Source organism: Cricetulus griseus, chromosome 10 (genome assembly GCF_003668045.3).
Source record: "Cricetulus griseus strain 17A/GY chromosome 10, alternate assembly CriGri-PICRH-1.0, whole genome shotgun sequence".
Classification (NCBI taxonomy): Eukaryota; Metazoa; Chordata; class Mammalia; order Rodentia; family Cricetidae; genus Cricetulus; species Cricetulus griseus.
The window spans coordinates 8,296,909-8,324,502 of NC_048603.1; the positions used below are offsets into that span (position 1 = coordinate 8,296,909).

Genomic DNA, 27,594 nt, shown 5'->3' on the forward strand with positions numbered 1-27,594 from the left:
CCTCAGTTTCAGAAGATGCTTTTACACCTATGCCTACGTTGTCAAGGAAGGAGGAAGAAAACCATTGGGAAGCCTCTACCCTGGTTCCACAGTGTAATCAGCACTGTGCCCACTCAGATGAAAAGCATCCCTACCAAGATTTCCCTCCTGTTCCTATTCCTAGTCGGCTGAGCTCTAGTCTGGATGGTCTGGTCTGGAGCTGTCTATCAAAAAACACACGTACTCCTTCCCACTATAGCTCTCACCCCCAGCGCTCACCGCCCCCCCCCAAACACACCACACTCCATGTTTTCAACACTTCCATTCTCTTTATAAAAACTGAGTGATGGTGCCTTCCAAACAGGTGGAATCCATATTTTAAGGGCACAGCTGCTTGACTTTAAAGATAGTCACCTGAGTTCCTATTGGACTGCATTTTTTTCTAGCCCCATAGTGATCTTGAAAAGACTCATTGGACAATTCAAGGGACACAATATCTTATGGGCTGGGCTACTGGCAGAGGAAAACAAATTCCTAGGACACTGTTTAAAAGAACCTAAGCCAAGCTGAATGTTAGTATTCAGGCATCTGTACTGGCTGCCCTTGGGGTCCTGACAGTATACACCCTCAGCTGCAGTCACTGAGAACACCACCTGTGCATATTCACTAACAATCTTACTCTCTGGCTCTCCCTCCATCTCTCCCTCCCTCCTTCCCTCTCTGCCTCTCTTTTCCTCTCTCCTGCTCCTGTCCTAGGAGGCAGGTCTCTCCCCTCCCTTCCCCTTTTATGATTCCTTTCCCCAATTAGAAAAACAACAAAAACTAAAAATTCTATTTGAACTCTATCACATGGCATCTTTCTCTCTCCCTCTGCTTTTTTTTAAAAAAATTACGACACTGATGAAGGAAATACAGGACAACCAGTAATTTTAAGCAAAAGCCAAATGGATGGACTTGTATCCATCCATTAAAAACCAATAGAAGATGGAATTCAAAGGTTGGATCCTGAACAGAAAGTGGAGTGAGTAGGGCAGAGTGCACACTAGGATCTATTAATGTTGAGATTTCAAAGGAAAGACAGAGGTGGAGGAGGCAGCTGGAGACAGTCGAGAAGGATAAAAAGATTTGTAACACTATCTGGAGGCAGACGTCTAGGGACTATGATGCTATTCCAGAGGTAGGGGGATGGGAACAACTTTCTTCTAGAATGCTTCCTGCAGGGGCACAGAAGCAGAGGAAAAATAGGCAAACACCAGCAAGAAACTCCCCTGGAAGTCTTTAGCCAGCTGTGGTAGAATCCCACCTTCCCAGAACAGCAGGTGGCAGGCAGAGCATTTGAGGGTCAGTTTTGCATTTGGACTAACAAATGAAAACACTGCTTCTCCCCAGTCTCCTTTGTCTTTTCAGCCTTTCCTAAAAACAGCACAAATTCGATCCCTATCTCACTCGCTATTAAAGAAGTTAATGTGTTATTATTGTGGTTGCTAATGTCATTATCTCCTACGAACCAGAAAATACACGGCCAGGTATGTCCCCAGGTCAGAAATCTGAACAGTTGAGACAGACACCCCTAGCTTGGAGGAAGTAGCCCAGGTCCTCGATGAACTTGGAAAGGGCCTGCAGCTGTGTAATTGTTGTTCTCAGTTGGGAACGTTGGCTCATTAGGTGCTCCCAAGCAGCCTTTGATAGTGAGGGGGATTTTTCCAAGGACACGCTGTCCTAAAGGCCACTTTAGATCCCTGTCGCGGTTTCCAAGGTTTTACAGCTCCTTCTCGATAGCCAGATTACTTCTGCCCCAGGCCATGGCCACCCCCGGGGCTTCAGAGCCGCCCAGCAAAACAGACACTCATCTCCCGCCCTAGATGGGGCTCCCCCAACTGGCGGGAACCAGAGGCACTGCAGTGCGACACCCCGCCGGGAGCTGAATCTCAAGCCGGAGCTTGTGATCTACACAGGCCCTGGTGACAGCGGCCTGACCTTCGGTTTGTGAGCCCCAGAGAAGAACCCTGGGGTAATCAATCGGTCCTCTGGTCGCCGGCGTCTTTGCGCCCACACCTACCCGTTCCGAGTCTCTGGTCTCCGGCGCTTGTCCCCAAGTGTTCCGAAGCCCCAGGTGCCGCCAAGCTGGCTCCAGAAGCCCAGAGGCCGAGGGGACCGGGGCGCACGGGCTGCCGCCGCACCACGTGTGCGAACCGGGCTGGCGCGGGCGGAGAGGGCCGGGTCCGGCTCCTCCAGCCCGAGAGCAAACCCGCTGTCACGCGCCGTGTCGCAGGCCGGCGGCCCAGCCCGGTCCCAACCTCCAGGGCGCGCGGGGACACCTTCTGGACAGCACGATGGACACGGTCTGCAAAGGAAACGGTAAGATGCGCGCTTTGGTGTCAGTGCCTGCAGGCACCGCAGGGCAACCGATGCCTTGGGTTCCACAAGGACAGAGAGGATCGCTGACCCCAGAACCACCCCTCTCACTAAAGGAGGCACCCAGGGTGCTCTGCACAAATTCAAGAAGGTCATAGGAAATTGGACACAGGGGTGCTCTCCACAGAGGGACACCAAGGCGAAAGCGGCCCTGCCTGATTGGTTATGCAAACAATTTGACTGGGATCTGCAAGTCAGGTTGCCTAGACCAGCGTGTTGGCCATGAGTTTTGGATGTCCCTTGCCTGTGTTTCTCAGAAGCCAGGCTTGGAAATGGCGCCCTTCGAAGGAAAGGTGTCTCTAAAAACGGCCTCTGGGGGGATGGATAGTTCTCAAGTCCCTAGCCTTCATGTTTGTGTTGCCTAGGTGATTGCTGATAAAGATTATCCAAGTTGAAGAAGATGAATCCGAGTTTCGTTGCTATGTTGTTGGAAATGGTAGACCATGTCAAAATAGGTGGCGTCGGCAGCTGTCAATAGATAAAATGGGAGTGGCTTGTAGAACCAAGAATCTGGAACCTTATATTGCCATTTGAGGTGCCAACTAAAGCTTCAAATAAAGAAGCCACCTGGGGACTGCTACTTTCCTGGTGTTTTTAATCTTCTCCGGTGTGGGTGTGGTGGAGCCAAGGGAGGGGACTCCAGTGCTGATTGGCAGGGTCCTCCTCCAAGTCTTACTTTCTGACCTCAGAGTATGGGCAACTCTCCTCCTGAAAGTCCTTTTCTAGAAAAGAGCCAAACTTGAACTCCCTGCAGTTCAGAATCTACTGTTTAATTAGGTGTACCTGGGAACAGTGTCTTCTCCTACCCCAAAGGGAACCTTTGGGCAAAGGACTCAAGCAGGCTTTCTGTGCCAAATTTTCTCCATGTGGCATTTGAGAGGATAGGGCATTTGTCACTTTGAGAGCAGCCTATTACTATAACGCAAATTTTGGTTCCTTTATTTGACAATGGCTCTATTTAAATGAAACTACGTGTGAAGCCCAGTGTTCAATCTCCTTTAAGTTGTATTTCATTAACTGGATGTGGACCTAAAGGTTTTAAGGTAATAGGTTAATAAAAACTAAAGAATCAGACATGTTAAGTGTTGCCATTCTGAAAATACTGGGTGCTAATTTCATATTTATTTGTGTGTGCGCTCCCACGCGCGCATGCAAGTATACTTAGGTGCATGCTACTCAAGGACCCTGGGTAGAGTGCTTAGGACAACTTCTAAGAGTTGCTTCTGTCCCTCGACCTTACGGGTTTGGGGGTGAAACTGGGGTTACTAGTCTTGGAGGCAAGTGTAAAAGGAGTTCTTAAGTGGTCTAGATAATAAAAGCCACAGTCAGATATAGAGGGAAACGCGAGAGGACAGAGAGATGGCGCAAACCACAGCACACTTACCTCCTCAGCGTCTCACAGAAGAGAGCATTTTCCTGTTTCTCCCTGCCGATATCCTGTTTCTGCCCAGCTACCTCACTTCCTGTCTGTCTGTACAGACCTCCAGACCTCTATGGTTAGCTAGTGGCAAACTCCATTCTCTAACCCCCAGACAGGCTTTATTTGTGCAAGAAAGATATCTCCACAGGCAAGCAACTTTACAAGCTGAGATGAGACCTCACAGTCCCCAAACTTGAATTTTGCAGATGAGCAACTGAGGCTGGCAGAAAAAGTCATCCAAGGCATGGCAAATTTCAAACCAGCATGCCCTAAAGCCCAGACAAGGGAAGTTTAGGTGTATTATAGCAAATGGGTGATTTTACAAGCTAGTAATGATTTGCTGAGCTTAGCCACCCTTGAGAGGAGTGTGACTCTAAAGGGCCAATATGAGCATGTAAAGTCTGAGATGATGGGATGGTTGTGTATGATGGTCACAGAAACCTATACACATGACAAAATGTCAGATCTCTAGACACATTGCACCAATGTCAATTTCCTGATTCAGATGTCATGCTATAGCTATATAAAACACAGTTGCTGGATAAAAAAATGGAGGGTACATATTTTCTCTGCTACTTTCTATGAATCCATAATTATTTCACAATAAAAACCTTTCTTGGAGACCATTTTACAAGCACATTGAACTCCAACATTTCCTGTTTTTATAAATCCAAGCATCCACAAAATGCTTTACTTGAATAATATACGCTATCTAAAATATTTATTTACTGCATCTTAAAACACTTGGTATATAAACTAATATTTTCGTACTTCTTTACTGATATTGTTAACAACCAATTTTCTGAATATAAGATATTGTGTTGTAAAATGCACATTTTAGGCATAACTACTTATGCAGGATATTAGTATAGCCTAACTCAACTGGGAATCTTAGTAATGTATACTAATTTCAGTGAGTTTTTTCTTCTTCTTAATTTTAGGGATATGATGGACAAATAATCTCTGAAATGCTTGCTGTGTTAAATTAACAGCCTGATGTTTTCCTTTCCTGGTATCCACCCCCCCACTCCCCAACCCCCACCCCCACCAGCTGCCCACAAGAAAACACTGAGGTCCCAAATCTATACCTTTCCTTTTATCTTAACAAAATTTTTCTGTGCCTCAGGCACCTGAATGCATAGCCACCACCTTGCAGAAGGGATAGGAAAAGGATATTTTCTATAGGAAGGAACATTGTGCTCAAATTATTCTCTCTTTAAGAAAATCAGAAAAAAACAAAGAAAATCAGGAATATAAATCAAATTTGGACTTTTAAGGTCTAGCCTTTTACGGAGTTTCTACGTTGAAGGCTGACCACCAATGGAAGAAGCCCCCTAGTATTCAAAAGCAGTTCTCATGGAGACTGGAAGCTAAATCATGGATAGTCCTGTAGACTAAGTTCTGAGCAATGCTAGGCAAGGCTCTACGGACTTTCTGCATAGAGAATACGGGACTCCAAAAATGTCAGCTTTACCAGTGTCCTTTGTCATTTCCACCATCGCTGAATATGAGCTACTGTGTTTTCTTAACATTATGTAAACACATTATGTTTTTCATTAGACTTTATCTATGGAATGAAAGCCACAAAATATCGAGTTTTATACGCTGTATGTTTTCTGCTGTGTAGAAAATGCATATAAACTTATAAAGAGTTAATCTGGGAATCACGAAAAATCATCTGTGTCTGCCCCAATCCCTCATCACCGACTTAGCACACTGGCAGACTAGACAAGGTTTAAGGCATACAACGGGAGACGGTAGTAATACCAACCTACACATTTGACTCCTTATTAGTTTTTGTCTGGTCTTGCAAAGTGCCTCTCATCATGACTAGAAGCGTCCCGTGCTATATCTTAGCACAGAAAGGGCTATATCCTTGCCCTTTCCAGTATTTCAGAGAGTCAAGTCTCGTTAGTTTGAAATTAAACCAGAACTCACATAATCACACTGTATCTTCTGGCACCCAACCAGAACTTCTCAGTAATAATATCAGGAAAAACTTTCCTCGTGCCTCCCTGTAGTACATATGCTTTCCCACATGTCCCAGGCTGACAGGCAGCCCATGGGCCAGATTCGATTGGCAAATGTGTTTACTACATTTTAAAAATGATGAAGACATTTGCTTATAAAAGGTTGAAATTAAAATTTTTAAAAATCAAAGAGAATTTGCTTTTCAAAATTTAAATTTCTAGCTTGAGCAGGAGTGGCGAGTTCTAGCCCAGGGCACAGGTTTTCCTACTGAGGGTGCTAGCTGCTATTCTATCACTGGTACACTGACCACTGGGCTTACTTGGCTTGACTGTCTTAAACAAAAGCAGCTGAGCTTTGTGGTGATGTCTTTCTTGCACAAATAAAGCCTGTCTGGGGGGGGGTCAGAGAATGGAGCTTGCTACTAGCTAACCATAGAGGTCTGGAGGTCTGTAAAGACAGACAGGAAATGAGGTAACTGGGCAGAAACAGGATATCGCTCTTTGCTGAGATGCTAAGGAGGTAAGGTGTGCTGTGGCTTGCTCCTTCTCTCTCCTCTCTCAGCATTTCCCTCTATATCTGACTCTGGCTTTTATTATCTAGACCAATTAAGAACTCCGTTTACAGAACTTTGTCACTTATATCAGATCTACTGGTCCCAAACTATCTGTAGATAAATAAATACAAGTAAAGTGAGCTAGGCATGGATCAAGACATTGCTTTGAACAAAAGCCGATCTCTTAAGCACCAATGTTTATAACCAACTACTCAGAAAACAGTTCTTGGAGGTTGGAGAGATGGCTCAGAGGTTAAAAACACTCATAGCTCTTCTAGAGGTCCTGAGTTCGATTCCCAGCAACCACAGGGTGGCTCACAACCATCTGTAATGCCATCCGGTGCTCCCTCTTGGCTTGCATGGATACATGCAGGCAGAGAGCTGCATACATAATAAATCTTAAACACACACACACACACACATACTTCTTTTCAGTTACATTCTTTTTTGTTTGTTTGTTTGTTTGTTTGACTGTGTAACAGTCCTAGCTGTCCTGGAACTCACTCTGTAGACCAGGCTGGCCTCGAACTCACAGAGATCCTCCTGCATCTGCCGGGATTAAAGCATCACCCAGCATGAGTATAACTGTGTTTTGTTTGTTGGTTTGCTTCTTTTTTTTTTTTTTGTCAGTTAAATTTTTAAATACTTAAAATACTTAAGTGTGATATATAGTTGAATGTTTAACTAAAAATTTAATATTAATGACTTAAATTTAAATATTTAAGTGAATAAAATTTAAGAACATAAAGAATTTAAATATTATTAAAAAATAAAAAATGTAGGTCTCAACAATTTTAGTGGTTCTTCCTTCTCTAGTTTTGAAAATGCAAAATTAGATGTTTCCTTTGGACATTTGATTTTGGGTTTTTTTTCTTCTCCTGCATTCTTTGGAGATGTCCCTGGTGGTGCTGGGATTCTATTCTGTTGACAAAAGATGACATTGGTAAGCCTGGCCATGATGAGAGAAGTCCTTCGGTTCTAATATCCATCCTAAGTTACCTTCCCACTTACCAGCTTTGTTCTGTAGTTTTCAGTCTGGAAATTATTTTTGTTCCCTTCAAATATAATTAAAATGATTTTTTTGTTGTTGTTTCATAATATTTTTGCAAGTGATAGTTAAATGACTTTCTAATCTTCCTGATGCTCTGAAATGAAGACTCTGTATCACCTGTGTCTAAAGTCAAATCTTTGGATTTCCCGATTATCCATGTTAGTTGTCTTCACAGTGGTAATGTTTAGTATGGTAATATCTCACTGGAATATTGAACTAGCCAAACCTCACTGTCGCCTGTGATGAATGGTAGTAGGATGAGATGATTTGGTCCTCTAAGTTTAACTGCAAGTCGGATAGAGAAGGAAAGGACAATAAGAAGCTATCTAGTTCTCCACAATATCTGAATGTGTAAAATAGGAACTTAGTCTCAAAGGAGAGCATTCTTTTTCATTCCTTACAGAAAACGATGAACTTTTGATGACCCAACCAAAGACAGTTTCCTCCTGAGTTAAAACCATAAAAATCACTTTAGGTTCCAGCTGCTATCAGTGCATCTCTTTCCCTGGGGCAGAGTGACATATTTTGCCATGTGCACAGAGAGTGGCGTAGAGGTTGATATTAACCAACCTTCTCTGCACTTTCTTGGCTTGTCTTGTGCCCAGGGAAACTCAATTTGTAATTTCATCAATTTCACACCATTAATACACATTAAACTAACTTTAAGAGGTACGGAGTAATAGGCTGAGTGAGTGGGTGCTATTAAACCTAATGACACCTTTGATGCCTTTATTAAAATGATGCATGCCTTTGAAGGGGCCATTATGTTTCCATAAGATAGAAGGGGAGAGAAGTGTAAACTTCACTCTATCTAGATGAACACACTTCCATATTCCTTTGTTTCATGGTGTATTAAGAAGAAGGTGGATACTATAAGGTTATTTCTTTTGTTTATACTTTGAGATTATAATGCAATTGCATCATTTCCCCTTTTTCCTCCCTCCAAACCCTCCTATATTTCCTTCCTTGTTCTCTTTCACAGTCTTGGCCTTTTTTCCATAGTTGTTATATACATATAGTTGTGTGAATATATACATGTATTCCTCAATACATAAATACAGACTTCTCAGCCAGTACAGTCTTACTTGTTTCAGGGCTGGTCATTCATTACTAGATAATCAATTGGAGTGTTCCCCTACAGAAGACTTTCTCCCCCTTGTATCATTCCTTACTTCCTATAGTTCTTTGTGCAAGGCTGGAGATTAACATGTTTATTGCTGTTGTCCTTGTTGAGCTCATATTTAGGTAGTCATATTGATGAGACTTTATGAGTATAGGAGATATAATCTCACAGCAAACTCCCTGATCTTCTGTCTCTTAAAATCTTCCCACCCTGTCTTCTACAAGGATCCCTGAAATTCTCTCATTTGGGTCAACAATACTCCCTCCAAAAGCCAAAGACCATATAATGAAAACCTCAGCACTAGGCATGACAAGCTCTCTTTTTAACTGTTGGATAGGAATGTTGAAGAGATCCCCAAAACATTAAAGACGATTGCTATTGCCCTTGGGGTGGGAGAAGGTAAGTTCCTGTTGCTGAAGACATGAACTTCAGATACAGGAGCCAGAGGCCCCTGAGCTGAAACTGCCTATAAGCCCCTAACCTTCCATGATACCAGAAGTCACCAGGTAAGCTTCCAAAATAGGAAAGCAGCCAACTGTTCTCCCCAGCTATAATGCTTATGAAGCACAGCCACCACCATGATGGCATTGATACGCAGAAGGAAGGCTGCAATGTGACACACATTCCCTGGAAATAACCAACAACTCTTTACTTGAACTTAAAACTCACCCAACAAGAAGTTAATCGTGCCTGGTGCTGGAAAACCTAGCGAACTACCAAGGCTAATGATCACAGACAAGTTCCCCAAATGACCACTTTACCAAGCCAGCACAATCCTTACATACATTCTAAATATTTGCTCTTCTGCCTACAGGTAAGTGTAGTCCTCACCCTTCATCAAGAAAACTTTTCTTTGCAAAAGGTGGAGACCATTACAGAAAACCATAACCAGTCAAAATGTAGGGTTGTGGAATCCAGTCTTAACGTGTATGTCTACACAACTGCTCTCACACCTAAGGTTATTTCTTTTCGTATTGTTGACAATACTTTTATGATACAATCCATTCGGAGCATGGTCCCCTCCCTCATCATCCGTACCTCCTCAGCCATCCAAATCTTTTGAGTTTTGTTCTTGTGTCTATGCGTACATGTTTCTAGTGCTTTTTTTGTTGTTGCTGTTTGCTTTTCATTCTGTCTTGTTTGTTTTCATTTGCTTGTTTGTTTTCTAAGTTTATTTCTTAACTGGAACCTAAGGGAATGTTTCTAGTAGCTCTTGCATGGGCTTGGGTGTTCTGTCCATGGTGCTGAATTAGTCTCTCTCTCTGGGAAACACGCCATCCCCACCCCCAGCCCACAACTTCGTGATGAAGACTGGTGTTTCAATTGTCTAAAAACTTTAAGACTAGAATATCAGGCTGGGCCCGGGCGTTGGTGGCGCACGCCTTTAATCCCAGCACTCGGGAGGTAGAGGCAGGTGGATCTTTGTGAGTTTGAGGCCAGCCTGGTCTCCAGAGCGAGTGCCAGGATAGGCTCCAAAGCTACACAGAGAAACCCTGTCTTGGGGGAAAAAAGGAAAAAAAAAAGGGGGGGGGAATCAGGCTGGGTAGTGGTGGCACACACATTTAATCCCAGCAGAGGGAGGCTGATATATAAAGCCTATTCTAGCACAGCTACGACTATACAGACAAATCTTGTCTCAAAACACAAAACAAACAAACAAAAAACCATGAATATAAATTTAGAAATTCATGTATTGTACAACTTAGTAATTATTATAAAAGAAAATATGAAAACATTATTAATTTGTGTATTTCAGGAATCTGGAAAGGGACTAGCAAGTGTTTTCAAACTAAAGTTCCAGCTTGGCTTTCTCATCTTTTAACTCTTACAATTCCTTTATTCACAAACTGTAATATGGCAATAACATTGATAGTCACTGACTTGTGTTCATTTACCAGAAACTTCTCAGCTTCTACTTTGAGAGGGAATAATTTGAGCATTCTTCATGTAATTTCAAGCCAAGCAGCATCATACACTTCCTAATAACGAGTCATAATTTGCATCCCTTTTCATATACCTGTAGAATACTTACGATCAGTTTTCAGATTAACTCACTGAGACATAAAGTTCTGAGGATTGCTGAAGATTTTAACAAAGGGTGCTTGCTACCAAGAAGCCATAAAAGTTAATAATTGTTGCACGTAGTTTGAAAATAATGCCACAAGGCAGTACAGACCATTGAAACATAACATCTGTGAGGGACAGAGTTGGTTTGGTATTTTCACTATTATTATCTCTATTACCTAAGTCAGTTCCTGGCACAGGAAGTGTTTAGTTCCTATTAGTTGCTCGAATTAGAACCTGAACGATAGCACAGTCCAAAAAGAACAAGAGTTGGTGGGGCTGATCACATGGCACCAGAGAGGGCATGCATTCACCAATTACTAAATAAGAGAATCGATATGATTTATTCTGTTTTCCCTCATGTATTCAAATATTGAGAGCAAAGCTAAGTGTGCTATATCCTTGGTGTGTCTCCTCTGTAGTAGCTCCTTTAATATTCATACAACTGTTGTCAGTTTTTCTTCAAATGTGGGACGTTGTTAGTAAAGGAGAATGCAAAGGTTTTTTTTTTAATGATGAATTTTGAGTCTTTAAACAGTTATCATCCCCAAATATCAGCCAACTCTAGCATTTAAATGCAAAGCCTTCCAAAAACTACCCTCTTGATCAACTTATGACAAGTTTCCTATGCATAAATACATTTCCTTCCCTAGGTATCTGGGGTTAGATGGGGAATAGAGAAAATGACATCCCTCTCAGTTAGCAATGTCCCCTGACACTCCACTAGAGGGGTAATTCTCCTGCTTGATTCTCTCCTATAATAAAGTAGCTATGGCATGGTGTCTAGTTACAGATTGGGGAAAATGTCCTTCAAAGGGAAATATTTTCTACTTTCCCACAAGACCTATATCAAACATTTGAACATGTTGACCAATTCTGACTGACATTTTAAACTCAATATAGAAAGCTGGGCGTTGATGGCGCATGCCTTTAATCCCAGAACTCAGGAGGCAGAGGCAGGCGGATTTTTGAGGCCAGCCTGGTCTGCAGTGCAAGTTCCAGGACAGCCTCCAAAGCTACACAGAGAAACCCTGTCTCAAAAAAACCAAGCAAGCAAGCAAACAAACAAACAAATATACTCCTTACAGAACCATTGTTAATAAACCCATCAGTTATTTTTCATTTTTCCCAGTGTGATTGATCTTTTTGTCTTCGTGTTGTACTTTTGAGACCAAAACTTGTGAATCTAGGATCTTGGCACTGTTAATCATCACTGGTGTGTATCTAGAAAACTTACCAATCATCTCAAATCAACTACAAAAATAACCATAATCCTATAAAAGAGTACTGGAGGAAAGGGATTTATAGAGAAGTTGTAGTAAACATGTAAAATTCTTATCATTCATAAATTGGCACTCTGACATGCAGGTAAGGGAATCAAAATTGAAAATTTAACTAAAATAAATACTGATAAAAATACTATATACACTAGGAATACCTCATTTTTCTCATTGCAAAAGGCAAAAGACAACCTAGTTTTCTTTGGTGAAGTGATGATAGATGATAGATAGATGATGTTAGATGGAGTGGCCGATATGTCACTTAGGTTAGTTGTTCCATATGTGAATGAATAGCAACACAGACTTGTACATGGCATATACGACGACAGCTCCATCACTTGCTCTGAAAGACTTTTCCTAGCCATTAAATAGTATATTCTGTTGTCCAGTTATCACATATAAGGAGAGGGAAAAGGAACATTAGTCATGTGAACACTGAGAAAGGGGAATTAAGAAAAGCCCTTCAAGCCCTTCCTAACAACTTCAGATCAGATATCAATAACTTGCTTTGTATTTATTGAATACAGCAATAATAGCATTAAACATCATTTTCGTGGAACCTCCTCCATACTTCAAAATGTATCATGTTAACACCTAATTATATGGTTAGCTGGTTTTTTTTTTCTTTTCATGATAACCTTTTCAAGAATTTTTTCATCCCATTGTGTTGTGCTTTTTATCTATATTCCATTGTCCTTAGAAACTGGTTTCCTGGTTGCTTTTACACACGTCAGTGACAAATTTTGCACACCAGCAAGAAGAGAGTGGTGGAAATTTTCTAAGATCTGTCCTTGGTTATAGTGATATTTTCCTTGTACTTTAACAAATAAAGCTTTGTCTGAAGATCAGAATGCAGAGCTAGCCACGCTAGTTAGCCATAGAGGCCAGGTAGTGGTGGCGCACACCTTTAAGCCTGGGAGACAGAGGCAGATGGATCTCTGTGAGTTCAAGTCCACCCAGGGACACATGAGATTGAATCAATCTAAAAGAGAAACAGAGCTCACCCCTTGATCCCAGCAACACTTGGAATCACATGCAACACTGGGCTTTCTTAATGCATATTTAAAGTTATCAGCAAAGCAGTGTTTTTAACATATGTCTCTTATAAAGGAGACCAGCAACAATGTGACAACAAATGTCTAACTGCCTGGATTTGCATTCATCTTGTGGCTTGTTTTGCTAGAATGCAAGGGAGGACTCATCTTCTAGGCCTTATGTTCTCCATCACAGAAGTTCTGTCAGGGAGCATCACTGTTCTCTGAGAAAGCACGAATGGAAATGTCAAGCTATCATTACCACCCTACTTTGAACAAAGGGGAACCCAAAGGTACTGTAAATCAGTACGGCTTTCTCTGGTTTCCAGTTAGAGGGTAGGTACAGCCAGCTGACTCTTGAGTTCTTTTAAATGTGTCTCTGTCCCTTGCTCTTCTTTTTTGAGACAGGCTCTCAACCCTAAGTTGGCCTAGAACTTCACTATGCAGACCAGACTGGTCTTGAACTTCCAGAGATGCGCTTGCCCCTGCCTCCCAAATACTGAAATTATAGGCATTCACCACCACACCTGGAAGGTGAAGTAGTAATTTCTTGATAACTTCTTTCTTTTTTTTTTTTTGGTTTTTTTTTTTGGGGGGGGGGGTGTGTTGTTTTGTTTTGTTTTGTTTTGTTTTGAGACAGGATTTCTCTATGTAGCTTTGGAGCCTATCCTGGCACTCGCTCTGGAGACCAGGCTGGCCTCGAACTCAAGAGATCCTCCTGCCTGTGCCTCCCGAGTGCTGGGAATAAAGTCAACTTCTCCTTCTTTAATAGGTAAGTTTGCTTGTGATCATACGGGAGGAATATTTGTCGTGATAGGAGTTATTTTTTGTCAAAGATTTGTCATAGTATCATAAGTTTAAAGAAAATAGGTTAACTGGGCATTGTTTTGTAAAATGTTGCTGGTTTTTCCAAGTTTACGTTCGAAGTTAGAAAGAGTCTGGAGAAAATTTCAATTTTCAAATGAGCCTTTAAACAGTGAAGAATTTATACTCCCCGACTTTCTCCAAAAGATTTGCAAATTGTGGAACTTAAACTGTATTCCGCAATTTTCATTAGGGTAGACAGCAGCATGGCTGACATCAAACCACACTATCATCACTATGACTGTCTGTAAACCTGATTGACAGGAAATCACTGCTGACTGTGGCAGCCTGTACTTAATTCCCACACCCGGCAGATTGAAAGCAGCTGGGAACTGAGTCTCAGTTCCTGCCTGTTTTGAGTTTATTCCAGGTTATGTGGGTTTTATATTGCAAGCTCTATCTTAGAACATCTCTGAGAACTAATTCTTAGTCCGAAATCATTGATCATAAATGGAATTTATTGTGATAAGTTAGCGGGTTTGAAGTTGAGTCTATCTACAGCATTTGGCAGTGTATACATGTTTTCCTTGTTTGGAATTAGCATAGTTTGGAATTCATTTCTGTTCCTAACTGGAACTGCTGGACTGTATCTTTTTACTTCATTATCTTGTGTCTACATTTTGAAAATAGTTAACATGAACATAGAACTTGTTGGAGACTCTGGTAGGCCTAACTGGATTTAAATGTCTATAGGTTCCAGTGCTAGTTGGGTCAGGGAGACCCAAAGCTAAACTTCCACAAGGAGGAAAGCTGGTCACTGTTGACCAATGACCTCAGGCAACTGTGTAGTAAGACTTGTGTTTTTCCAGACACTCGGAAACCCATTCTGAAGTGATGACAATCACTGTGACGTCCCTCTGGTACCTCATACCATATGCTGTTTGAGTCACATGAACAAACAGTTGCAGAACTGTGCTCCTAGTGTGGGCCATGACTAAGAGCTGTATGTGAGCGTCGGTTAGAATCACACAGTGGGGCCCCAAGTAATTCTAGTCTTTAGCCAAGGTGCAGAGCCACTGCCTGTCTTTCTCCACAATCTTAAAATTCCTTTGGAGCTGCTTTCATTTTCCTGTGCCTAATTCAGGTCCAGAAAATGTAGGTACATTTTTAGGAGAAAGCAGTAAATGACATTCCAAAACTCATCCACCAATCGCAATGCATAATTAGGGCCAAGAATATGGCACAGATGTCTTCTGTCCTCTGTTCTAAGTGTTAGTGTATTTGGAGTCAGAGCTTGAAAAGCAAAATTATTATTTTTTTTCTTTTTTGTTGTTGTTGTTGATTTTCAATACAGGGGCCTACCTGTCCTGGAACTCACTTTGAATACCAGGCTGGCCTTGAATTCACAGAGATCCGATTCCCTCTGCCTCCCAGGTGAGGCGTGCACCACAATGCTGCCCTTTTTCTTTTTTAAAGTTTTAAGGGGTCTTAAATGTTCTTTTTCTAAACATAAATATATCTGTATCTAAATATTAAGAAGTGTTTGAGTTATTAAGCAATGTTTGTCATACTCCTCTGGCTTCTGAGACCCATCTCTGGCCACAGTTTGGAAGTCATCTAAGACAGTTTCCTCACACAGAAAAATAAATGAGATTGCACTATGGCTTCATTTACAGGGTTACTAAAAGAATTTAAAAGATGATGCCCATTTTAAATTCTAACAGGGTCCCTGACACACAGTGGGTACCTATGTCAGGATAGTCTTAACATCTGCTAGCCTTAACAATGGGTATGAAAAACTTTTTTTTGTTGTTTTGTTTTGTTTGTCGAGGCAGGGTTTCTCTGTGTAGCTTTTGGTACCTATCCTGGCACTCGCTCTGGAGACCAGGCTGGCCTCGAACTCATAGAGATCCACCTGGCTCTACCTCCTGAGTGTTGGGATTAAAGGTGTGCGCGCCACCAATGCCCGGCTATGAAAAACTTTTACACCCAGAATTTTATTGTTTTTTTTTAACATTTGGTGGTGTGCACACATGCACATGCTCGAGCTTTCATGTGTGCCATGGACCTTGTGTGGCACTCACAGAACCTATGGGCATCTGCTCTCTCTTAATATCGTGGGTCCAGGGATAGAACAACTCAGGTCATCAGGCTTGGCAGCTAGAGCTTTTACCCACTGAGCCATTTTCCCAGCCCTGGTTGTTAGTTTTTAAGTGCATATTAATTCAAAGCTTTGCTGGAACATAATATGAACTTCTTTGTAATTGTTTTCAAAGTAATGGAATTTGAAGTTACTAAAATCATGCAGAAAATATGAAAGCTTTTTTTCTACAGCATATACTATACTATATATATGTTATATATATACACATATATGTATATATGACTTAAATATTCTTAACAACTGACCACTTCTAAAAGCTATCCCTTAAATGGCAGGTTCACATGTTCCTAATTTCATAAGAAATCCATTCCCTGTCACACACTATGGCCACTGTTCAATTTAATAATAAAATGGCTAAGTCACTTTTAATCTTCACGCAACTTTGAAACGTCAGTGGAGCTATGATTGCCAACATAGAAAATTCTACTGGTTCTTGTTGTCTTTCAGTTAAATTCCTGATAATCTCTACTTGTATATCAAAAGTAGCAAAAAAAAAAAAAAAACAAAAACAAAAGTCTTTGATGTTGTATTGTTGAATTAGAGTTACACCGATAGTCTTAATACTGGGGCCCCAGATTCCAAGTTGCTAAACCATAGTTTATTAAATACACAACAGACAAAAGTATTTGCATTTGTTGTAACCTTTCCAATGATGAAAGTCTGCCTCCTGAGAACTTAGTCTAAGATACACGTAGAAATGGGATGGAGGAAGAGGTTACTTAAAAATTCACTTTATTGTTTTATTACTAATTTCTTATTCATTACCAAAATTATACAGATGAGGGCAAAACAATTTAGTGAAAAGAATTGGAAGATTTTAATTCTTATTCTTAAGTTGCATACTGCGTTTTTGACACCCATGTTACTCAGTTTTTATAAATGTTCTCAAAAAGGAGCTACAGCAGTGATCATTTTCAATTTTGTAGGGGAGGAATGTACACCCCCTCATTAATCATTTTCAATTTTTGTAGAGGAGGAATGCGCACTCCTCAGTTTTTGTCAGTGAATATTTATAAAGCACCTCAACTAAGTCAAAGCCCTAAATCGGCTGCACATTCTTACAAGAGTCATAAATCCTCCTTAACTCAAAAACCCTTGTTAGACCCCCGAAAACTCAAGTATCCGGGGTCTCAGGCCAGGTTCACGGTCACCCCAATCACCAGGCGGATTCGAGAGCTTGCTGCAAACTGCACGAGGCTTTATTGTAATTTAACTAGCTAACCCCATGTTAGCTCGGGTCTTTCACCCACCTGCCATGGCGGATGGCTAGCAAAAGACGGCTCCTTGGGTCTCCCAAAAGATCTTATAGGGCAGCGTAAGGGGAGTGTCTAGGGGTACACACAGGCTCACAATTGGTGTGCCTCCAGGCTTGGAGGGCTTGCCCTGTGTTGATTGGTCAACTGGTTGTTATGGCCCATAGGCCCTCCCAGGGTGGTTGCTATGCTCTCTACGTCATTGCTGTGCGCTTGTCCGTAAAGCACACCCAGGGTCGTAAAGCATAGCGCCACCAGCTAACTTCCGATTGGCTCCTTGTCACGAGACAGGCATCTGACTTTCTAGTGACTAACTTCTGATGGGTTCCTTGTCACGAGACAGGCATCTGACCTCTAAGTGACCAAGGCAGGTTTATGGCAAGCACGTGTTCGGCTGTTATGGCTGCCAAAAGGAAGGTGGTTCCTTCACCCTAAGTGCAGTGGACACTCCCAAAATTGACCAGGTGTCCGTTTTAAGTTCACAGTTTTACATTTTCATGAAACAGAGCAAAACTAGTTTGAACCTTCTCAAGTGCTGTCCTCACTCGAATTGTTTCAGGGGGAAAGTGCTGCAGGCCTAGTTCACAGAGTGGAAAATTAAACCCCAGTGGGTCTTGGGACCCTCTGGAGCATTACAGTAAGAATTCAGCAAGGAAGGCCTTCTGCTGTCTTCAGCGAACACTGAAAAACCACCCTTTGAGGATGCTGCAAACACTGCTCAGAGAACACATCTGAGCGAATGCCCGAGCGTATGCCTTCCTTCTACTTCCAATGGCACGCATGAATAATGAATATGACTATGAAGCTTATGAAATATGCACTCACATAACCCTCCTCTCTTTTTTTAGACTGCACTGCCCCAGTAACGAGGAAGCAACGGCTGCTAAAGTAACAGTCTCAGATTTAATACGGCTTACCCTGAAGTATAGTTATCTCTGTGCAAATTCAGTCTACTCTGCCAAAAAAGAATCACTCTGAAGAAAGAAAAACACTATCATGCATTAAAGTGAGACTTTCATACCTTCTTGCTGTCTTATAAATTGGGAAGTGCAAATAATTTCAGCTGGACAATAGCCTGAGAGATACTGTTTTAATCTTTTATAAAGAATATGCAGATTGTAGCCTTAGTACCCAAAGAAGAGAAATTCTATCTAAGGTTTCCGATTCCTTCCTGCCCTTCTCCTTCCCATTTTCCTACTCTTCTTCCCTCCCTGTCCTTTCAAATTATGCATTAAATATGGAAGTGGCCACATGAAAGTGGCAGTCAGTGGGCTCTCAGGAGTGAGCCCCACCCTTGATCCAAAGGTATGAGTAAATAATACCCTGGTTATATGTTGTGGTTTGAATAGGTTATCGTCCCCATAGACGCATGTGGGAATGGCACTGTTAGGAGGTATAGCCTTGTTAGAGCAGGTGTGTGTGGCCTTGTTGGAGGAAGTGTGTCACTATGGGGGTAGACTTTGAGGTCTCATATGCTCAAGCTACACAGTGTGGGACGAGATCTCTTTCTGCTGCCTGTGGATCAAGACATAGGACTCTCAGCTACCTCTCCAGCACCATGTCTGCCTGCATGCCGCCATGTTTCCCACCGTGTTGTATACGAACTAAACCTCTAAAACTGTGAGCCAGTCCCAATTAAATGTTTTCCTTTATGAGATAGATAGATAAATAAATAAATAAATAAATAAATAAATAAATAAATAAGGAATGGAGAAAGGGAGCAACAGAAGGGAAGGAAAAAGGACAGTTTGGTGAAAACATATTCTGGAAGAGTTGAAACAACCGGTCTTTACTTCAAACCTATACTTAAACTCATTATATTAAATGATGGTGAAAGGTAGGTCATAGAAGTGAAACATAGCCTTTATACATAATTCAGTGGTATTCACAAGATCAAAATGTAATTTTACAATAGCCTTATATGATATTCAACATTATGCAAAAAGCATCAGCATAAGAAGTGTTGTAGCCAGGCGGTGGTGGGGTGCGCCTTTAATCTCAGCATTCGGGAGGCAGAGGCAGGCGGATCTCTGTGAGTTCGAGACTAGCCTGGTCTACAAGAGCTAGATACAAAGCCACAGAGAAACCCTGTCTGAAAACCCCACCTCACCCCCCCCCAAAAAATAAGTTTTGCTAGCATGCATAAAAATTCTAAACTATTTAAGTTAATATTATTTAATGATGTAGTTTTCTGGGATTTTAAAAAATAAATAGTCAAGTTTCATTTTCATAACTTTTCCCTAAGGTAGAACATAGCCTGTTTGACATGCAGTTTTTGGTGCTGTCTTTGGCTTTTTGGTGTATACATGTGTTGGTGATACCTTGTAACAGAATGAAAGAGAAAGCTAGTCTCTACATCATAAAACGGGTATATTTGTGTTCTGATCACAGTTTGAGTACTAATCTTTCCTTTGTCTTCCTTATGCATTGGTCTGTACCTTTAAACTGAAACCATCATGTTGATGATAAGTGCCCATTAGATACTAAGAGTTAAAGTACCTTATTGCATATGCATAAATGTATCTCACAGTTTAAATGCACAGTGGGTCATTAATAGCCATTAATATCAGTGGACTCAATTTGCCTTTAAATGCTTTGCTATGATTAAAGGCCAACCAACACTACTTGCATAAACACAGTTCTAATAAAACAACAGAGATATGTTTAACCTAGCAAATAAATATCTAAATAGAAACTCTGAAGTCAACTAATGTATTCTTCCATATTTTAAATAATACCAGTGCGCTGCCTAGCATTTTCCTTGAACAACTAGAAGAAAGCTATAGAGAAGAAAGGACTATTCAAAAGTGGCTTCTTATACTGAGATGTGTAGACCTAAATTTCTCAGCTTACACTCCAGACATTAAAACATAACAGTGCTTGTGTTAAAAACTGGCATGATGTTAAATCAAAAACACAATGCCCTGTTGAAATCCAATGCATAGATACACTTAACATGGCATTATGTATAAGTGGAATCCATTCAATCAGATTTTATAGTTAGCCAATAAATATTTTCAATTCTATAGATCAGTTGCTTTATAGAACTAAATACACCAGGGAAACAATGCCTGAATTCCCACTGTCTAGTGACATTTCTGTTCTGTTGTTAGTGTCTCTCCTTTTGTAGGCAAGTGCCTGACCTGTGGATACAGGTTAGCCCATTTGTACTTAGTATAAATCAAATACGTATATTTATTATTATTCATAATACACCATTAGCAAAAGCTAAGAGAAATTTCAAATTATAAGTTCCTGAGATTGGGTGACCAGCACAGACCTTTTCACCATTGATCTCCTCTTGGATATACATTTGGAAATAAAATATTTACCAGTCAGCGTTGCCTTGCCTCAGTCTGAATCTCATTCGTCTCATAGTCTTCTAAAACATTCATCTTTGACAGAAATGGCCTGAAAGAGAAGGATACTCATTTGCTATTTTTAACTCAATACCATGAAAATTAGGGGGTTTTGCTTTCACTTTTCTTGTTGTGGAATTAGAGGGTGACACTCGCCTCAAAAACCATACCTTATTTTCTGTTCTTCTAGTGTGTTTACATACAGACAAAACTGGTCAAATTGCATTACATTTTGGGCTTATGTTTTAGAGAAAGCCTGTAAGGACAACGGAAGTAATGATAGTATAAAATTCTTTAAATTGCCCAATCAGTTCACCAGTCAGTTTTCTTATGGAATCAGAAAAAGATTATTTTTCTTCAAATACTATATAATATTGGTAGCTCTGAACTAGATCCCTAATATTCAAATTGATCCTCTAAAGGCTTGAAACACACGGTGCAGTGAGATGGGCGAACCAAGGACATAGAGCATCTCCTGTTTGTTACCAGCATGGACTGGAAAACATCTCCACTACTGAAAGTCTCTGGCTTCCTAGTCTGTTTCCATTGCCACTCTCTCTTCCCTTCTCTCTTTCTCTTGGCAAAATTCTGCTGCTTTGCCAAAAAGCCCATTAGCCTCCTTGAATTCAGAGGCCCATGGAGTCAGGCCAGCTTTCACTCAGAGAGTCTCCTGGGAGTCAGGAAAACTTCGAGGATGAACATGAACTTTGGAATTAAAGATGTATAAGTCGAACTTTATTTTTGCTGGCATCACCGTTATTCTATAAGCAGTTTCAACACTTGGAGCTTCCTTTTCCTTATCACATATAGGTTGCACCACTCACCGCAAGCAATCTTTAAATGTTAGATTATATGAACACTTGTTTAGCCTAGCCTAGTATTCATCAGTAAATGGCAGCTTCAATGTCAGTACCTAGAGTAATTACTCTTTATGGCTTTGTCAAAGCAAACAACCGGGGTTGAGGAAGCTTGTGTACATTGTATGCCCTTGAGATATACCTAAGAGATTTTAAACAGCCTGAAACATCTTCTCAGCCTCTGTGGTATGAAATGATTGATTTTATATTGAAGTTGGCACTTTCCATTGTATTCGAGATAAAAGTCTATCCAGCCTAAGCTCCGGTATATTGCCATTTTCCTTGTCCTTGACTGCATTTGTCAACTTATTCTGTCATTCAAAACACTGACACAGTGAATGGACACAGTCTTCCTTTTCTTTATTAATTCTATTATTTTTAACCATCTCAATTTTTCACATGATAGGAAATAGATTGCTAAAATGCTTTGCTTGGGATTATTTTGAGAAAAAAAAAAAGGAAATAGAGATTTTGTTCTGAGGTGTTGCTCGTTCACTGTGTTTTATGGAGGTAGAGGGGTTGGTGGTATTACTTAAGACATGGATTATCATATTTTCTTATAGTGCTTCCAAGGTGATGGTAGGGACACAATCATTGTCTCTATTTAGGGAGTGCTGGTCATTGTAAATCAGTTCAGTAAACACCCTTGAAACATATCCAAGTTGCTACGTCTTCATGGTCCATGTGTATGTGAAAATTGATTTGATATGAATGGTGAAATTGTGCTATATAAACCAATTCCAGATAAAATGAGGTATTTACCCTTAATTTAGAAGAGAAAGAAAAAGGGAAGACGGGACCGGAGAGAAGGAAGACCCTATGAGTCTATTGCATTTCCCAAAGGCTCTAAGCTCTTTTTTAAAAACTTATTTATTGTTATTTTATATACATTGGTGTTGGGTCCCAAGAATTGGAGTTATAGACAGTTGTGAGTCACCATGTGGGTACTGGGAATTGAACCCGGTCCTCTGGAAGAGCAGTCAGTGCTCTTAACCACTGAGCCATCTCTCCAGCCTCAGTCTTTAAGTTCTTAAAGTATTCTCTGTGTATGAATTCACCGAATTAGATAACTTGACCCCAATACTAAAGTTGGTGCCGTATTTTAAACGTCTAATTTGTAGGCTTTGAATAAAGCTTAGGCCGGCAACTGAGAAGATCCTTGTTCCCCAGGGGGCATTTGTGATTTGGAGGCATTTTTGACTTGCCAGGACTTGAGGCGTGGGTAGGTGGTTGGTAAGGAGTAGAAGTTGGAGACAGACACTCCTAACCATACTCTGAAGTGGGGTGTGAGCCAGCCCAGTGGGTTTACTGAGCTGAGAATGAGAACCCAGGAATGAAGCCTCGGACTTTCAAAGACTGTGTTGAGTGCTGAATTTCCCACTCCCAAATTCCTTTCTGTTGGTGGCTCCTGTTCTGTCCCTGGTGTTGGCACAGTGTTCTCCTCGCAGGAGCACAGCCGTATTCATCTTTTATCTTAAAGCAAGTTGCTCAGGGCTCCTAGTTACAGAGTGTGCCATAGTTACTCCATTTCTAGTGGGAATTTAATGTGCTTTGGAAACTTAGCAAGAACCATGCAAGCTCTCAGGAGGGAGAAATAGTGGAAAAGAAAAGTTGAACAGCAGGCATTTTTCTCGCCCCAGCTCCACATGCCTTTAGTGGATCCAAACTTGGAAGTGTGAATAAAACTACTTTGTATTTTAAGTAGATGTATTTGGGGAACATTGGTACAGTGCCTTCGGCACATGGAATCTTCACTGCCACGTGATCACTCATTTAGAAGTGTGATGGAGCGTGAAGGAACCGCACCGGCAGGAGGAATCGGTTAAAAAGTGAAAAAATAGCTTTCGCAGAACATGTGCGTCGTTCCAAGTCAGCCAACACTGGCAGGAGACTCTGACTACTGTAGCAAAGCCACTGACTTTTCTCGTCTCTTCGGATAAGTCACCGGGGGACTTTCCATTCATTTGCCTGCATCAATTAGAAGATTTGGAGGGAGAATCGAGCTGGTCACCTTTACAGATAATTTGTCTCTTAAAAGCCCAATCAAAATAAGAAATATAAATTCCTCCAAACACACACAGGAAAGATCTCCACCCATTTAAAACCTTTGGCCATGGTAAAATTGATTAGAAAACTCTAGAAATCGATCGTCCTTTATCCAACTGATTGCTGCTAACGCATGGAGTGTGCTGTCCAGCCCAGAGTCATGCCACAGGGGCACTGAGAACTCAACTGAATCCTGTTTTGAAGAGCTGGCTCCCCCCAAAACGCTAATTGCTTTTTATATTGATTACATGTTGAAATGAAATTTTTGAGTCCAATTACATACTACAATTAATTTTTATTTTTTACATTGGAGTATCTCTTTCTAGATATGAAACGAGACTGAATGGCAAGCCACACAGCTGGGAAGCAGTGTAAGGCGCCATAGTCAGTAAACATCCCTTTTCTTTTGATGAGAGCCGTTGTACAAATCGGTAATTTACTTAAAATTTTCATTTTTTTTCCTTTTTGTTGACACATATGTGACTTAGTGAGGCCAGAAAAGTACCATCATTTAGCACTGTGTCCCCATTGAATTACCTTAGGGGATCATACTGTTTTTTATGTGTCTCATTAGTGGTAATAGCGATAGAACTTGGACCATGTGCTAATCATTGGGTTCTTGCTATTATCTAATAGTTTTTTGAATTGTGTGTGTGTGTGTGTGTGTGTGTGTGTGTGTGGAAATGTGCCTGCACATATGTGTGCATGCATGGAGAATCCAGAAGAAGAGCTCAAGTGTCACCCTCAGAAATGATGTCTCTTGTCCCTGAAACATGGGCCGTAAGCTCACCAGTTAGCCTAGCCTAACTGGCCAGTGAGCTGAGGGAAATACGTTCTCATTTGGGACACAGAATATAAACATCAACTTGAACATAGCTAGTGTGAATATAAAGACAGTAGATAACAGCTGTGGACCTCAGTTGGGATTACTTGACATAAGATATTACGCACCTATATTTAACTATATAGCACAGAAACTTTGTTGTTACATACATACTGTTCTGGTATGGCTAAGTAAAGACACAGACTTACCTCGACTTGTCACCTCTTACCATAGTGCTGATAGAAACCATTTATTAAAGCTGCATATGCAACATTCATTTCAAAATGTCTAAAGAAGGCCTGCAGTAGTTCATTTGGTAGGATGCTTGTCTGGCGTGTACTAAGCTCCGGGTTTAACCACCCATCCTGCATAAACCAGGGGTAGTTGTGCCCACCCAAGACTAGAAGTTGGAAGCAGGAGAATCAGAAATTCAAGGTCATTCACAACTGCCTATCAAGGTCACAGCCAGCCTGGACTACTTGGGACACTCTCTGAAAACTTATAACTAACACAGCGGTCTCCCCAACCTGCATAAAATGCCCCCTTACATTCTAATGTGAAAACAAAAATGTCATTTCTGGCTTTGTTTTAAACTTAGCTTCAATGTCAAAAAAAATAACTATATACTTTTTAATTAAAATAAGCCAATTAAGGTGGGCAGTGTGTCTCAGAATTAGGTATATATTGCATTCATTTTATCAGTGCTATCTAGGTAACTGGCTATTTATTTGGTTTAAAACATTAGAATTTCTATAAAATGCATTTCTGCCATTCTTCCTGCAACATTTTACCTATCCACATGACAAGTGTAGTTGGTATGTTATCAATAATACATATTTTAAAAATAGATCTGAGAAACCATTTTAAGGAACCACCCGTACTTTAACTCAAATTAATCATTGTTAATATTTATTTTGGACCTTCTAATACTGACAAGTCGCCAGATTGCTCTTGATTGACAATGCAAAAGAGTGATACTATTTGGAAAAGGAAAATAGCTAAGTGAAAAACAGAATCGAGCTGGGCATTGGTGGCACACGCCTTTAATCCCAGCACTCGGGAGGCAGAGGCAGGCAGATATCTGTGAGTTGGAGGCCAGCCTGGTCTCCAGAGCGAGTGCCAGGATAGGCTCCAAAGCTACACAGAGAAACCCTGTCTCGGAAAAAAAAGAAAGAAAGAAAGAAAGAAAAACAGAATCGAAGAGAACAGCTGAATGACTCCTGGGATGGAAACAGTTAACATAACAAGCAGAACTCGACAGCTCCTGTGGATCTGGTGGTTGGGTAGTGATGGGCAAATTTGTCTTTGTTCTCTACATGGAAAAGGAAAAATGCAAATTGGACCCAGTGTGAATACAAAACTGCTTTTGCCAATATGGTCTTGGACTCATCACTGAAAAAACAACAAGGCAAATAAACACAGGCGGTGGAATGCCACAGAAGCTATAAGCTCTGACAAATCCTTACCTTGGTCACATGGAGAACTTGAAGCAGGTAATGTCCAGCACAAGTTCCACGGGCACTAATGCAAACAAGAAGCAGCGATTGTCAGCTCGTTTGTTATTGCCTACGTGGCTAACAAGAAGTTTCCCTGACTACTGTTTTTCTATTGTTCAACTAGGAACCTGTCACAGACTTAGGGGAAACTACCTTTGGGACTTAGATATGACCTCGTTTGCCTCCTTGAGAGAACAGTGTGAATCTAATGATCCGATCTAATGGTCACTATTGAGCGAACACATTTCTTTTCCACTTACTGGACACACACAAGTGCTCTGGTGACCTTGAAGCCACGAAGATGCTTTACGTCAGTGAGGTTGCTTTACGAAATGTTAAACAATTGAGTTGAAAAGAAATCAGGTGGGTGAATGCAGAAGCTTCTGCTGTAAATTGAACCGAAAGCTTTATCTATGCCAGGTAAGCTACCACTGAGCTACACGACTCCAGCATCTTAGTTCTTAAGACAGCATTTGGACTGGAGGGATGGCTCAGGTTAAGAGCACTGACTGCTCTTCCAGAGGTCCTGAGTTCGATTCCCAGCAACCACATGGTGGCTCACAACCAGCTGTAATGAGATTTGGTGTTCTCTTTTGACTAGAGTGCAGGCAGAACACTGTGTACATAATAATAAATAAAATCTTTTTTTAAGACAGCATCCTATATGTGTAGCCACATAAGCCAGCGACTTAAGAGAATGACAGAGGAAGACTAAGATTTCAAACTTAGGCAACATAATACTATTTCCCCTCTCAAAAAAACAAACAAACATAAAATAGAGTTTAAGACTGGAGTGAATAGCAGTAAGTAGTACACTGGTTTACTGTATGATGGGATTGATGCTTAATGATTTTTTAAAAATTTTATCTGCATTAGTGTTTTGTCTGCATGTATGTCTGTCTGTGTGAGGATGTTGGGTCCCCTGCAACTGGAGTTACAGACGGTTGTCGGCTGCCTTGTGAATGCTGGGAATGGAACCCAGGTCCAATGCAGCTATCACTCCAGCCCCAGCATGTATGCTGATCCCCAAATAAAGTGATGTTTTAGACCCATTTGAGCAGGAAAAGTCCATCTTAATTTCAGGCATTTGTCTAAGTTATTTAAAGATTGGCTACCTATGGTACATGTTTCTATTTGTTGTTTGTTTTTCTGAGATGGGCCCTCGGATAGCCTAGGCAGGCCTGGAAATCTATGCAGGAGATGACCTTCAGGTATTGATCTTCCTGGCCTCATTTTCCAAGAGCTTGGATTGCAGGCATGCACCACTACCTCTGTGTGGGTCTTTGATATCTCTTTCTCTCTCTCTCTCTCTCTCTCTCTCTCTCTCTCTCTCTCTCTCTCTCTCTCCCATCTCTCCATTTCTTTTGCTTTCTTTTTCTTTTTTTTTGCTGTGCCCAGGAATCCAGTGAAGAGCCTCATACATATTAGGCAAGCACTTATCTACAGCCTCAGTACCATGAACAAATTCAAAACACTGGTTCTGTTGCCAGTTTTTGCCAGACTAATTTCACTTCCTTACAGTAAACAGTCTCACTTTGCCCTTGTGAGCTGAAAATCCTAGCCTTTGTATGTAGAAACGGGCTTAACAATCCCAAAGAACCAGACGGGATGATAAACAGGGCAAGCATAGGCATTTCTCCTGCGTTTCCTGGTTGAGTGCTTTCATTGAAAAGTAAGATGAAATAAGCCCTTCCTTTGCTCCCCAAGTGTTTTTGGTTAAGATGCTTACCACAGCAATTCAAAGCAAACGGACACCAAGCTTGGTACTGAGCAGAAGCCAGGCTGGCGATATGCCTGACCTCGATGTTTTTGGGGAAGGATGGTAGAAGTGTTTGGAACTCTGGGCTGAAAAAGCAAAGCTGCTTGAGGATGCCAACCAAGCATCTGTCCACACATTCCGCT

At 41.1% G+C, this 27,594-nt stretch overlaps 1 protein-coding gene across 1 annotated transcript in view; it reads left to right on the forward strand.

Annotated features, from left to right (window-relative positions):
* Sybu (syntabulin) overlaps window positions 1–27,594 on the forward strand; it is a 112,436-nt gene that overhangs the window by 1,111 nt on the left and 83,731 nt on the right. The window contains exons 2-3 of the mRNA XM_027431435.2: window positions 1,387–1,505; window positions 1,948–2,337. Of these exons, the coding sequence (XP_027287236.2) occupies window positions 1,387–1,505; window positions 1,948–2,337 (509 nt within the window). The remainder of the gene's footprint in view (window positions 1–1,386; window positions 1,506–1,947; window positions 2,338–27,594) is intronic.